Here is a 15,609-nt window from a genome sequence, read left to right on the forward strand (position 1 = left end):
CCACCTTTGTGTTCAGCATTGCTAAGGCTCAAATGATGATAAAAATGTTGCATGATATATTCCTATCATTTGCCTCCAACTATCATGTGCCTACCTATATTTGAGCAAACAACATAAATGCTGATGTCACTTCTGGCGGTTTAGTGCTGGGACTGTTGAGGAAGCAGAGGAGGTTCTTGGAGTAGCTCCTGACACATTTTGGACAAGGGATTCTCCAAAATCCCGGCTAAGTGTTGACGCTGGCGTAAACACTGGAGTGTTTCACGTCGGCGTCAAGGCCCCTTGTCCAGGTGATTCAGTGGCCCGCAGGGGGCCAGCACGGTGACCGAGTGCTGCACACAGCTCCGGTGCCGATACGCGGGCCCTGCACTGCTGGCGCGGGTCCTTGCATGCGTTCGGTGGCCGTTTCCGCGCTGGCGCATGCGCATGGTGGCTGTTTCTGCGCCGGCACATGCGCGTGGTGGCTGTTTCTGCGCCGGCGCATGCGCATGGTGGCCGTTTACGCGCCGGCGCCGTGCAACATGGCGGAGCCGCACAGCGGGCCCGCGCGGAAGGAGGTAGGTCCTTTACTGATCGCGCACGCCCGCCGATCGGTAGACCCCGATTGTGGGCCTGGCCACCGTGCAGGCCTCCTCCACCAGGGGTCTGATCCACCCGCCCCCCCCCACCAGGCCGGCTGCGGGGCCGCGGGTCTGAGCTCCCGCCAGGTGGTATCAGCTTGGAACCACGCCAACGGAACGCAGCGGGAACTCGGCCGGTTGACCCGAGCGGCATAGATCGCGCGCATGCGCGCGACTGCCGCCGATTCTCTGGTCGCCGGAGAATCGCATCCCGCCGGCGTGGCGGGAATTTCCAGTGTGACCGCCGATTCTCCGACCCAGCGTGGGCTACCACGGCCACCGCGCGCATGCGCAGACCCATGCCGGCAGTGCAGGGCCGCGTATCGGCGCCGCAGCTGCGTGCAGCACTCCTGCGCCATGCTGGCCCCCTGCTGGCCACTGAATCACTGAGCCAAGAGGCCCGTTGACGCCGGCGTGAAACACTCCGGTGTTTACGCTGGCGTCAACACTTAGCCGGGATTTTGGAGAATCCCGGCCCATATGTCTAGAGACTGGAATAACTTGAATGGAAAAGTCTAACCGTAACATATCAAATTCTGGCCACATCACGCACAACGTTGATCCCTTCCTAGTCCAAAAGCTTTGCAACTAAACTTTTCAATCAGAGTTGCAACATAGTTTTATGAGGGCAGTCAATGTTATGAGGGACAGGCAGGCAAGTGGGGTTCAGGCCATGATCCAAACTGCCATGACCTTATTGGATGGCGGAGCAGGCCTGAGGGGATGAATGGCCTACTTCTGCCTCTATTTCTTATGTCCTTACATTCTGACAGTAATTAAAAGATAAAATACGGGAAATTCTGCCTGCTGCCAACCAACGCTTGTTAGAGTGTAAAATGGTAACAGGCCTGTTGGAGTCAGCGAGGATGCTGACTCTTGGCCCCGCCATCTGAAAAATTCAGGCCACTCTTATCAGTAATGCTATGAGATACTGGGACCTTTTCATCTGAAGTAAAGAACGTAACAGGTTTTTAAAATGTGAAATGATGAGCTCTATGGCCTCCTTCAGTGTTATAAACCTCTATCGTTCTATGGAATTTCCATTATTCTTAATCTAAAATGTTGACTTTTTTTCTCTTTTCAGATTCTCCACCGTTAAAGTACAGAATTTCCTCTGGTGATCCATATGGCTATTTTTCTATTGAATCTAAAACTGGTCTCATCAAAAGCATTAAGCAGTTAGATCATGAAGCCGAACCTTTTGTACTGCTTACTGTTGAGTCTCAAACCAGCAGCTCTCTTATGTCCAGCAGTACACAGGCTAACATAACAATTACTGATGTCAATGATAATGCACCAACATTTCATCAAGAATCTGAAATTATTATCATTTCAAAGAGCACCGTACCAGGAACGGTTATCTACATTGCCCATGCTGAAGACAAAGACAGTGGTTCAAATGGAATGGTCGTGTACAGTTTACAGAATGACTATAAACAAATTTTTACCATTGATTACATACATGGAACACTTTATCTTAACAGGACCCTTTCCTCAATGAAACAGCAATACAGTATATGTGTTCTAGCAAGTGATCGTGGAACCCAACCATTGAGCGCTGAGTTCACGTTATTTGTGAATATTGATGATTTGGATGGTGATTTGACTTTTGAAACACTAGTTTACCAAGTTGATGTGAGTGAAGCTGCACCATCAAACATGAGAATTTTGCAAGTTCGTGCTCACAGACAAGATCCGCAGGCAGCCTCAGGCTTAGTTTATTCACTTCAGCAAAATTTGGAATCATTAACGTTTGGCATCCATGCTGCCAGTGGCTGGATTTACATTCAGAAAGCTCTGGACTATGAATCGAAACACAGTTACCACTTTAAAGTGTTTGCCATAAATCCAAAGGATCACTTAAAGCGAAGTGCTGCTGCCACTGTAACTGTTAATGTTGCCGATGAAAATGATAATCCTCCTAAGTTTGAACAAATTTTTTATTTTTTCACAATTGAAGAAAATGCCATTCCTCAGGGCCTGATCGGAAAAGTACAAGCAACAGATCGTGATTCAGGAAAAAATTGTCAGTTATCTTATATGTTGGTATCTGATGGAAAATTCTTCAGACTTAATTCAAAAACAGGTAAAAATTAATTAAGGAATTGTAACAATGGGAATACAATGATAGCAAGGGAGAATACTTGGATCCCAATTGAAAGTACATGCAATTAAATGTGAGAAATAAAACAAATTTAAAAATGAATAATATTAAATTACAGAGAGAAAAGCTAAGCAATTTTCATATTAAATTATTTTAAAAGGAAATTGATTAGTTGCTTCGAAAAGATTAAAAAGTATTTGAAGAGCGAACAGAAAAATAGAATTAGAAAAGATGCTCACATGGAGAAATATGCTGACACTGACTTGATGGGCCAAATGGCCTGGCTTTGTACAATAACATTCTATTCGCTGGTAATAAAAATCTTTGACAACGTTTCATATTGACTATTAATAACAACGATAATGAATTAGGGTATAAGAAGTAAAACAGGAAATTGTATAATTGGATTAAACACAGAAAATCAATATATGGGAACTTTGTGACTGGAATGTGTCTAACAGAGTGCTCCAGGCGTTAGTCTTGGAATCATTTGTTTTACAGTTTAAAAAATAACTTGGATGATGATATAATGAACAATTTCTACTTTCTTATAGAAATGGTGCTGTCAATTGTCTTATGAACTCTTATCATTCAAATAGTACCTTGGAGAAAGATGAAGCTAGACTTGAGAGGCCTCATCGCAGTATTCTTGGAGCAAGTGCAAATATAGATGAAAAAGTTATCAGCACTTAAACGCTATATAGATTTTATTGTTGGCATGAAATTATGCATTAAAGCTGATGTACACAGAGACATTGTTTTGGTAGTGGGTTTCAGGTGATACGGGACCCATGTGAATTCATGTACACAACAAAGGACCTGAAGATGATTATGTATTTGTTGGGAAAGAGGAATATATAGACAGTATTATTCATGAATTTGGTAAATGTGGCAATTAAGAGGTAGCCTTTGTTGGCAAGAATGTCACTTGCAGGCAGCCATAGGCTGATCAGCTGCATTATCTTCATACTACTGCTACTCATCTGCCTAATCTCCCTGTTGCTCTAGAGTGCCGTCTCTGGCTTTCCCGAAGAGGCCTCTATACGGTGAAGTGGTGCAGCTTTCAGCAAATGACTACAACCCTTGAGACCTTGCTGAACAATTGGCCTTATCGATTGTAAAGAGTACAGCTGGAAAGTGAACAGCGGCAAAGACGGGTTACAAGAAAGTATTAGCAGGCAACATTAAATTGAAACCTAAACATCTTTTAAAGATCCAGGGTGATATATTTGTTTGGCCCAATTTTGGTTGTGAGTTGAATCTCTTGGAGGAGGGCAGCACATAAACTTGGTAGTTCCATTTCAATGCCAAAATCATAGTGTAGGGCAGAGCAAGTACCACACTGCTAGTTTCCTCTTTGTGCTGCTAGCTGGAGGCTGAAGAGCCTTGAGCTGAGAGTTTGTGGCGCAGACACATTCCATTCTTAAATGCAGCCTGTCCCTCTTAAAGAGTGCAGTGAATCATAACGCTGCAATTTAAAATAGAAAATGGAACACCAGGTATGGAGAAAGTCCTAAGGTGGCAGATGCTATGGCATCATCAGCTACTTGCGCATTAGCAGTTTACTCATCATGCCAGATAACGGTGAAGGAGAGCGGGAAGTTGATAAGGGGCATAAAGTAGGACCATATCGTCATCCTCAATATTTTGAGCAACACGGGTGTCCCCGACCAATTTTGCTCTGCTCCTTTCTGTTGTGTTCCATTTTGTCCTGCAAGAAAAGGTAGAACATCAGTAATTATGCAGCACTGTGTTGGAGTGATGTGCCTGTCACAGCTGAAGAGTTGAAGAAATGTGGAGGCAAGGTGCAACTGGATTTTCAGGATTTGTAAATCTGAGGCTGAGTTGGAGGAGCATCTGCATGTTACTCCAGAGTGTGTGTTGAGTGCTCGGGAGTGTTGCTGGGTGAGTGATGGAGTGTTGTGCATTGAGCAGTAAGATAAATTGTTGGATAGTAAATGTCATGGAAACATGTATTCATTGGCCTTGACCCATGCAGGTGAGGTCATTAGATTTCTTGTAGCACTGCTGCCAGGCTCTCTGTTCCAACGCACAGTGACACCAGTGTGTACAATCTATAAGATGCAATGCAACAACCCACCAAGAATCCTTCAACACCTTCCAAACTCGAAACCTCTATCACTGAGAAGAACAAGGGCAACGGATGCATGGGAACAGCACTAACTGCAAGTTCCCCTCCAAGCCACATACCATCCTAACTTGAGACTATATCGCTGTTCCTTTACTGTCATGGTATAAAAATCCTGGCACGCCCTTCGCAAGAGCACTGTTGTTCCCACACCAGATGAACTGCACGGTTCAAGAAGGTGGCTCACTTTCAGCGCAACGCAATGTCCCACCATCCTTTGCTCCCCACCCATGCAATTAACTATGTCTCCAGAGGGCGGCATGTGCCACAGTGGATAGCACTGGGACTGCGGCGCTGAGGACCCGCGTTCGAATCCTGGCCCTGGATCACTGTCCGTGTGGAGTTTGCACATTCTCCCCATGTCTGCGTGGGTTTCACCCCCACAACCCAAATATGTGCAGGTTAGGTGGATTGGCCACACTAAATTGCCCCTTAATTGGAAAAGAAAATAATTGGGTACTCTAAATTTATTTTTTAAAAACTATGTCTCCAGGGTGAATTAATTACCATTGGGAGCTCCCACCAATTGTGCTTGTTTTAAGGCAGTTGAGGAGGCTCCAAAAATGATTTCCTTGTGAGTAAAAACATTTTCAGCTTATTAATCAAACTGCAGGATTGCGCCACTTTTAAATGTATCAAGGAATAATTTTTAGATGCAAAATTTTAAAATTAGGTTTTAAAATGTTGCCCTTTTGCACCAGAATTGGCAGGTTTTGTGTTCGGTGATCAACAAATGGGTTTGAGTGGACGTTTGAGAAAAAAAGCAATTTGCAAAGCTGCTGCAACTTTGAGTGAAATTTGTACCCCGATCACCCATTGCGTCAATAAACAGGAACTCTATTACAATGTGACAATGTGTTCGCGAGCAAAGAGCAGGAAATCAGATATGCAGGCTAGGTAAATTAGGTGGATAAGCCAAGCTAAAATTGTTCCTTAGTGTCCAAAGATGTTTACGAAAAGTGTGGTTGCGGGTATAGGGTGCACCCTCGATGGGCCAAATGGTCTCCTTCTGCACTGTAGGTATCTTTGAAAAGTTGAGACCAAATCTGTAAACATAATTTCTCAAGCACAATCTCTTCAGATTTTCCTATATGAGGTTTGGAATTGTTGAAATGAGTGAGGACTTACTTCTTTCTATCTTGGGCTAATTGCAGAAAGTCAGGAGCTTTGTGTTGTGTGAGGACGTGTACACACTGCAATCAGAATGATCATGGCCTAAATTGTTTGTGTCCCAGTACCCCTTGGGGCATGCAGTGATGCTAAACAAGAATGGAGAGGCCCAAAGACGGAAATAATATCATGCATGGCCCTCATTTTAATGATTCCAGGTGGTGCCAGTCAGGTGCCCCAATGCAGTTTGAGAGTTGAGGCCACTAGGTACCTGAGACTACAGGTAAGTCCAGGTGTTGGGGTGAGGGGGAACACTTGGAAGGCAATTCAGAGACATGGTTGAATGGGGTGTAAGGTTGGGTGAGTTGTGATCTGAAATTGCTTCATGGAGCCTGGAGGAGCAATCATGACCTGTCAGACTCCATCGAAAACAAATTCCTGCAGGTTTTGGGACCCATTTGTGAACACCCTCCAGCAGGCGGATGGATGGCTAGACAGTTCTAGACCTGGCATACACATTAGGCTCTGAAATGGGTGAGGACTGGGGACCCTCATTTATGAGACTTTCTTTATTTAAAAAAAAACTATATTTAGAGTACCCAATTATTTTTTTTCCAATTAAGGGGCAATTTAGCGTGGTCAATTCACCTACCAGGCATTCATCATAACAACTCATTACTACCTTCTCAGGGGCAATTAGAGATGGAACAGTGATATCTACACCCCATGAATGAATAAATTAAATGTTCTTCCGAGATCATTTGGATGGGAAGCCTCACACACACTCACTTCATCTCTCACACACACTCACTCCCTCACACACATGCACTCAATCACACACAGTCGCTCCCTTTCTCACACACATTCAGCCTCTCTCAAACACCCACCCCCTCTCTCACACACACTCACCCCCTCACTCACACTCCCTCCCCTCACTCACACTCACTCCCTCTCTCATACACACTCACCCCCTCTCTCATACACACTCACCCCCATCTCACACACACATACCCTCTCTCACAAACTCAATCCCCTCTCTCACACTCTCACCCCCCTCTCTCGCATTTACTCACCCATACTCGCCCCTTCTCTCATACACATTTACCACCACTTACTCACACTCTAACCCCTTCACCTTCACTCTATGCCCCTCTCTCACAGATATACAGTCCCCCTCTCTCACACGCACTCACTGCTCTTTCTCTCGCTCCGTGTTCGCGGTACATGGCTCATCCACTCCAAGGCCTGCCCTGGATGGCCACCCCCACTCCAAGGCCTGCCCTGGATGGCCCTCCCCACTCCAAGGCACGCCCAGGATGGCCCTCTCTTTTCCAAGGCCTGCCCTGGATGGCCCTCTCTTTTCCAAGGCCTGCCCTGGATGGCCCTCCCCACTCCAAGGCCTGCCCTGGATGGCCATCCCCACTCCAAGGCCTGCCCTGGATGGCCCTCCCCACTCCAAGGCCTGCTCTGGATGGCCCTCTCTTTTCGGAGGCCTGCCCTGGATGGCCCTCCCCACCCAAGGCACGCCCTGGATGGCCCTCCCCACTCCAAGGCCTGTCCTGGATGGCCCTCCCGACTCCAAGGCATGCCCTGGATGGCCCTCCCCACTCCAAGGCACGCCCTGGATGGCCCTCTCCACTCCAAGGCATGCCCTGGATGGCCCTCTCTTTTCCAAGGCCTGCCCTGGATGGCCCTCTCTTCTCCAAGGCCTGCCCTGGATGGCCCTCCCCACTCCAAGGCCTGCTCTGGATGGCCCTCCCCACTCCAAGGCCTGCCCTGATTGGCCCTCCCCACTCTGAGGCATGCCCTGGATGGCCCTCCCCACTCCAAGGCCTGCTCTGGATGGCCCTCCCACTCAAAGGCCTGCCCTGGATGGCCCTCCCACTCCAAGGCCTGCCCTGGATGGCCCTCCCCACTACAAGGCCTGCCCTGATTGGCCCTCCCCAGTCCGAGGCATGCTCTGGATGGCCCTCTCTTTTCCAAGGCCTGTCCTGATTGGCCCTCCCCACTCCGAGGCATGCCCTGGATGGCCCTCCCCACTCCAAGGCATGCCCTGGATGGCCCCTTGCTTCAAGGTCCACACTGGATGCTCACGACTTTCTCTGCCATCATTACCGTGCCCATGCTCCTCCAATCAGAGGCTGGCATCTCCAGATGCCAGCCTCAGATTGGACAAGCAGCTCGGCAGAAATTTCCAAATGTGCATGTCTTGCCACAGACCCCTGGAATCTCCTACGGACCCACTTGATTCTGCAGACCCCAGTTTGAGAACGACTGGCATCGGTCAATGAAGGAAAACTTGTATGAGTTATAAAAGGCAAATTGTAACTGGCTAGCTTTTTTGAATTAATATTTTAATTTCATAACAATAATTTCATAATAATAATCTTTATTAGTATCAGAAGTAGGCTCACATTAACACTGCAATGAAGTTACTGTGAAAATTCCTTAGTCGCCATATTCCGGCACCTGTTCGGGTACACTGAGGGAGAATTCAGAATGTCCAATTCACCTAACAAGCACGTCTTTCGGGACTTGCGGGAGGAAACAGGAGCAGCAGTCAGTTTGGACAGTGTGACCAGGAGGAGCTCAGTCCAATGCAGGAACATAAGAACTAGGAGCAGGAGTAGGCCATCTGGCCCCTCGAGCCTGCTCCACCATTCAATGAGATCATGGCTGATCTTTTGTGGACTTAGCTCCACTTTCCGGCCTGAACACCATAACCCTTAATCCCTTTCTTCTTCAAAAAACAATCTATCTTTATCTTAAAAACATTTAATGAAGGAGCCTCTACTGCTTCACTGGGCAAGGAATTCCATAGATTCACAACCCTTTGGGTGAAGAAGTTCCTCCTAAACTCAGTCCTAAATCTACTTCCCCTTATTTTGAGGCTATGCCCCCTAGTTCTGCTTTCACCCGCCAGTGGAAACAACCTGCCCACATCTATCCTATCTAGTCTCTTCATAATCTTATATGTTTCTATAAGATCCCCCCTCATCCTTCTAAATTCCAACGAGTACAGTCCCAGTCTACTCAACCTCTCCTCGTAATCCAACCCCTTCAGCTCTGGGATTAACCTAGTGAATCTCCTCTGCACACCCTCCAGCACCAGTACGTCCTTTCTCAAGTACGGAGACCAAAACTGAACACAATACTCCAGGTGTGGCCTCACTAACACCTTATACAATTGCAGCAGAACCTCCCTAGGCTTAAACTCCATCCCTCTAGCAATGAAGGACAAAATTCCATTTGCCTTCTTAATCACCTGTTGCACCTGTAAACCAACTTTAGGAGACCAATGACCTCCACCAACCACACGGCATTGGTCACGTCTACCACCACCCTGACGTCTTTCCCCACCCCAACATATTATTGCGTCAGTGCCCCAGCACACACTGGCAACCCCCAGCACAACCTCTTCATGCCTTGGAGCAGTGCCCATACTTGCCACCTGCCATGAACCCCTCCGATGCATCAAGCATGCAGCTCTCAATGCCCCCTCTTTGTCCTTGCAGGAGATGTTAGCCCACAATGGACGGGAAAGGGCCGGACATCAGAGCCCTCATCCCCTATGAGGAGTGGGCCTTGCAGATGATGGGATTGTCCAATGAGAGTGCAGTCACCGACAGCGAAGTTGGTCTGCGCGACAGAGGTGAGGATCAATTGTCCCTCTACCCAGCTGACCTGTCTCAAGTGAGTTGTTCATGTCAGACAAAATGATACTTCCCTCTCACTGACCACATGTCCATTCTCTCGCAGAATCTCCATCCCATGGTGCCGGACCATCCGTGGTGCCACTCCTCGCCACCCAAGAGAATACCTTGGAGGAGAGCTCCGAGGATGCCACCATCGACGTGCCACAGCTATCATCCCCACCCACCGCCAGCGCAGAAACACACACCTTTGTGGGCGACGGTAGTGCACAGGCTTCTGGGGCACAATCTGGTGAGCACCAGATAGATGCTGATTCACATCAGATGGAGGAACATCCAAGGGAATCAGCAGTCAGATTTCTGCTGGATCCCAGGACTCAGCTTACTCCCAGTCAAGATGCTGAGCCTCTGGACAAGGTTAACCTGGATCTGATGCAGACCCTCAGGCATGGCCGTGAGATTCAAGAGGGGATGTCAGCGACACTGGTGTGTGCACAGCCGATTGGAGGAGCCCCAAAGGCTTCGGGCGCAGGAGGTGATGTCGACAATATATGACACTGAGGCCAACACTGCCAGGGTGGTGACCGCAGTGGAAAGCCTGCAGAAGAAGGTCAGCATCTTGAATGGTGATGTCCAAGGCGTGGCTCAGTCTGTGACGAACATGGCCGAGGACCTAGAAAGCATGTCCCCGTCGATGGGGGACATGTCCCAGATGCAGGTGGACATTGCTGAGGTGCACCAGAGCATGTCCCAGCCTCAAGTGGACATTCTTGGGGCACTCCACAGCTGTCCCAGGCGCAGGTGGACATTGGGCCAGCAGACAGTGAGAACCATCGCTGAGGGCATCAACACAATTGTGCAGACAACGGGGAGACGCCAGAGTCTGATGATGCAGAGGTCTCTGGAGCTCATTCCAGTGTCTCTCCATCCCATGGAAATCCCCAGGGCTCAACGGGCATCGTCCAGGAGGAGGGAGTGCTGGAGGCCGACCTGGTTCCTTCCACCAGGGAGATGATGGCGGTCTGCATCTCACCCAAATCTCCCCTTCCTGACACGGGCTCATCTCAATGTCAGCAGGCAGAACAGGGTAGCATAGCAATGCCAGTGACACCGGTAAGCCGGTCAGGACCCTTCGGCTCCAGGCCCTCCTGATGCTAGGCGCATCAAAGGCCACAGCCCGTGAGAAGGAGCAGGCTGCCTCCACCTTCAACATGTACCTTGGGGACACACCTGGATGTAGCGGGAGAGCACGGAAGGTTAAGAAGATTGAGAATCACTGAGTGGGCAATGTGGGATGGGGGAGGGGCATCATCTGTAGCTAGGGACAATGAGGATTTTTAATATTCACAATTAAACCATGTTAAACTTGATACATGCGGGGCCCCTGTCACATTAAGCTTCATAGCAGGTTGGCCTGCACCCCAACCGCCTGTTGCCTTCTGCTCCCCCCTCCCCTCCCCCGGATACAGTGTTCCTAGATCAAGGAGTCTTTGATGCAGACCATGTGCAGGTGGTGGGTGTGAGCGTGCTGTCAACAGAAAGACAGGGACAAGACTATGGCATAGACTGAGGAGCACCAGAGCTTACCTCACAGCAAGTTATCATCACTCTCCTGCGTTATAGACCCACACACAGTGCCAACACAGGCCCATCTCCCTGGGGTGATGTTACACAGATCCTGGGAAGTTGGAACACGGTAGTGGGGGAAGGTTAAGGAATTGGGGTGGGGTAATGGGTGGGAGGGTGGGGTGGAGAGGATGTTCGGGGGAATTTAGGGGGGAAAGGAGGGATTGGGGGAAAAGAGAATCATGTGGGGGGGGAGGGAGAGACAGTGAGCTGAAGGACAAAGCTGTGTCCTATGAGAAGCAGGAAAGGGCATGCCGGACCTTTGCCGCCACCTGTCTTCCATCCTCCAGCTGCTTCTGCGGGTCCTCCCGGGCTCTTCCTCCAGCCCCTTCAGGTCTGGCCCATCCTCATCCTCCTGAGCCGCATGTCTCTCCTCCTCCTCGCCCTATTGCAGTGCCAGGTTGTGGAGGGCACAGCTGGCCACCGCAAAGCGTGCGGCTCTCTGGGAGGTGTACTGCAGGGCACCACCAGAGCGGTCCAATCATCGGAACTGCATTTTGAGCAGTCTGATGCACCGCTCAATGACAGCATTCGTAACAATATGGGCCTTGTTATATTGGGTCTCTGCATCGGTCTCTGGCCTCCGTACTGGCATCATCATCCAGGAGCTCAGTGGGTACCCCTTAACCCCCAAGAGCCAACCTGTGATCCTGGGGTGGTCATCGACCATGCCGGGCATCTCGGAGTGTCCCAGGAGGTAGCTGTCTTGCATGCTCCCTGGGTAACGTGCATGATCCTGAGGTGGTGGTCGCACATGAGTTGAACATTCAGGGAGTGGAACCGCTCGTGTTAATGAAGAGCGCTCCCTGATGCCCCAGTGCACACAAGGCGACATTTGTGCCATCAATTATCACCTGGACCTGGGGCATCCCAATGATGGTGAAGACTCCTGCTGCCCGGGCATCTTGATGGGCTTGGTCCAGCTCAAAGTTTATATAGTCAGCCACCTGGACATACAGGGATTCATGCCTTCACAGATGCACTTGTGGGCTGTAGCTTGGTGATACGCCGTAGAAGTTCCCACTCTAGCCCTGGAATGAACCGGTGGCATAAAGGTTCAGGGCTGCAGTAACCTTGACAGCCACCGGTAGCGGGTATCCTCCTCCGCCTCCATGGGGTTCCAAGTCCACAAAGACATAGCTTGGATGCCACACCATCTCCTTGTTGAGACGGAGTCTCCTGCGGCACATGCTGTCTGTCATCTCCTCAAATGACCAACAACGCCTATCCATCTTGTGCCATTGCTGGTGTTCTCTGGATCTCTCCCTGGCCTGATGGGTGGCTGGGTCTGCAGGGTGTGCGGTGGCCTCCTGCACATAGGTGCTGCCTTGAGCCTGTGTCAATGATGCTGCCGCGTCCTCTGGCGTCTGGGCTGCCAACTGCAATGTGAGGGCTGCCGCTGCGGGGTCAACAACATGACCCATATTGTTATATCTGTAAGTAATTGGAGAAGGTGAGAGGCCGACAATCAGTTAGGGCTTCCAGCCCGGGACCCTCAAATCCACAAGCCTCCCCCACTCTTACGTTTCCTGCCTTCTCTCAGAGTGCCATCCACCGAGCCAGTTGTGCTTGATCTACACACACACCCTCTGATTGCGGGGATATTATTATGTTGCCTGCCTAGTGCCAGGGTGAGGGACATCTCAAACCGACTTGAAAGGATATTGGAGTGGGAGAGGGAGGATTCAGTTTTTGTGGTCCACATTGGCACGAACAACACAGGCAAGACCAGGAAAGAGGACGTGTTTAGGGATTATCAAGAACGAGGAATTAAATTAAAGAACAGGTCCTCAAGGGTATAATCTCTGGATTATTACCCAAACCACATGCAAATTTGCATAGGAATGAGAAAATTAGGGAAGTAAACACGTGGCTAAAGGAGTGGTGCGGGAAAGAGGGGTTCCATTTCATGGGGAACTGGCACCAGTATTGGGATAGGAGGGATCTGTACCGTTGGGCGGTCTCCATCTGAACTGATCTGGGACCAGTCTTCTAGCAGAAAGGATAAATAGGGTGGTCACAAGGACTTTAAACTAGCAAATGGGGGAGGGGAAAGGGAAGGGTAAAACTAGAGGAAGTATAATGGTTAATGGGAGCCAGAGCAGCAGGTCAGCATGTGAGGAGAAAGTAGAGGTTAATAGAATGAGCAAGCGAGGCCAGTCTTAACAACTATGGAGGGGTAAGAAAAGTAAAAAATTTAAACGTGACTGTGGGAGTGAACATTGGCGATGAGGTTGAGTGTTATCAGAGATTAATGAAGGAGGTCAGAATGTGTGAAAAGCATAGTGCAGAAGAAAATCCTGGAACATTTCAAAACATGGATTGGTGGCAACCTGTTTAATTTAGCCACACTGAATCAGGTAAGTTCAGGGCAGCACAGTGACACTGGTTAGCACTGCTGCTTCACAGCACCAGGGACCCGGGTTCAATTCCAGCCTTGGGTGACTGCATGTGTGGAGTTTGCACATTCTCCCCGTGTCGGCCTGGGCTTCATCCGGGTGCTCCAGTTTCCACCCACAATCCAAAAATGTGCAGGTTTGGCGGATGGCCATGCTAAAATTGCCCCTGGTGTCCATAAAAAAGGTTAGGTGGGGTTACTGGGTGTAGCGCACAAAGACTCTGAGAGACGAATAGAGTGAAGTCGATGAGGCTTTATTAAGCGTGACTGTTCCCCCGCAGTTCGGTAGCAGACTGGCCTGCGGGGGAGGACTCCTGGTTCTTATACTCTGCCTTCAGGGCGGAGCTAGAGGTCAACGGCCAACCAGGACCCGGGATCTGTCAGCCAATGACATCACGGCTTCACAGTCCCACATGACCCCTAATGCATACTACCACATTCACCCCTTGTTAAAAATGAACCCGGCGGGGTGATGCTTCGCATGGTGGTAAGGGTTTACAAGGCTGGTCCTGGGAGGAAAAACCTTCGCATGTCATTACAGTATGTACAAGGGTTTTTTTTTCTTTTCGAAGTATTTACAGTAATCGTCAGGAGAAAAAGACAAAATGTTCTCGTTAAAAGTCCACATATTGTAGTGTTAGATCGACGCCACGAGTCGGTCGGGCGGTCTGGTCGTCCGTGTCGATCGTCTCGGCCCCGGTGGTGGTGGTGGTGCTTGTTCCAGTGTTGTCGTCTCCGGGAGCCTTACGGTTTCAGCTTCGGCTTCCCTACTGGTCGGGCCTGGGAGGAGGACCGATCCTCCAGGGAAGGGGGCGGTCACGGGGTGCGCCGGTGGCAGGGAGGGGGTGATTTGTGTCGGGGGGGTGTGTGTGTTGCCGGCGGGCGCCAGGTCTCGCAGGGAGACCGTGTCCTGTCGGCTGTCGGGGTACTCCACGTACGCGTACTGCGGGTTCGCGTGAAGGAGGTGAACCCTCTCGACCAACGGGTCCGACTTGTGCGCCCGCACATGTTTTCGAAGCAAGATGGGTCCTGGGGCCGCCAGCCAGGTCGGCAGCAACGTTCCAGAGGAGGACTTCCTGGGGAAGACAAGGAGGCGCTCATGAGGCGTTTGGTTAGTGCTAGTACACAGTAGTGACCGGATGGAGTGGAGAGCGTCCGGGAGGACCTCCTGCCACCGTGAAACTGGGAGGTCCCTGGACCGTAGGGCCAGTAGGACGGTCTTCCAGACCGTGCCGTTCTCCCTCTCTACTTGCCCGTTCCCCCGGGAGTTGTAGCTGGTCGTCCTGCTCGAGGCTATACCGTTGCTGAGCAGGAACTGGCGCAGCTCGTCACTCATGAAGGAGGACCCCCTGTCGCTGTGGACGTATGCGGGGCAACCGAACAGTGTGAAGATGGTGTTCAGGGCTCTAATGACTGTGGCCGCTGTCATGTCAGGGCAGGGGATGGCGAAGGGGAAACGGGAGTACTCGTCCACCGCATTCAGGAAGTATGTGTTGCGGTCGGTGGAGGGGAGGGGCCCTTTGAAATCCAGACTAAGGCGTTCAAAGGGACGGGAAGCCTTGATCAGGTGCGCACCATCCGGCCTGAAAAAGTGCGGTTTGCACTCTGCGCAGATGTGGCAGTTCCTTGTGACTGTACGGACCTCCTCCAAAGAGTAGGGGAGGTTGCGGGACTTTATTAAGTGGTAGAACCGAGTGACCCCCGGGTGGCAGAGGTCCTCGTGGAGGGTTTGGAGGCGGTTAATTTGTGCGTTGGCACATGTGCTGCGGGATAGGGCATCGGATGGCTCGTTCAGCTTTCCGGGACGGTACAGGATCTCATAGCTGAAGGTGGAGAGCTCGATCCTCCACCTTAAGATCTTGTCGTTTTTGATTTTGCCCCGCTGTGCATTATCGAACATGAAGGCGACCGACCGTTGCTCAGTGAGGAGAGTGAATCTCCTGCCGGCC

General features: G+C 50.2%; 1 protein-coding gene across 1 annotated transcript in view; it reads left to right on the top strand.

Annotated features, from left to right (window-relative positions):
* The window catches only part of dchs2 (dachsous cadherin-related 2), a 258,035-nt gene that overhangs the window by 104,695 nt on the left and 137,731 nt on the right, over positions 1 to 15,609 (top strand). The window contains exon 5 of the mRNA XM_072496010.1: positions 1,705 to 2,706. Within this exon, the coding sequence (XP_072352111.1) occupies positions 1,705 to 2,706 (1,002 nt within the window). The remainder of the gene's footprint in view (positions 1 to 1,704; positions 2,707 to 15,609) is intronic.

Source organism: Scyliorhinus torazame, chromosome 3 (assembly GCF_047496885.1).
Source record: "Scyliorhinus torazame isolate Kashiwa2021f chromosome 3, sScyTor2.1, whole genome shotgun sequence".
NCBI classification, from domain to species: domain Eukaryota; kingdom Metazoa; phylum Chordata; class Chondrichthyes; order Carcharhiniformes; family Scyliorhinidae; genus Scyliorhinus; species Scyliorhinus torazame.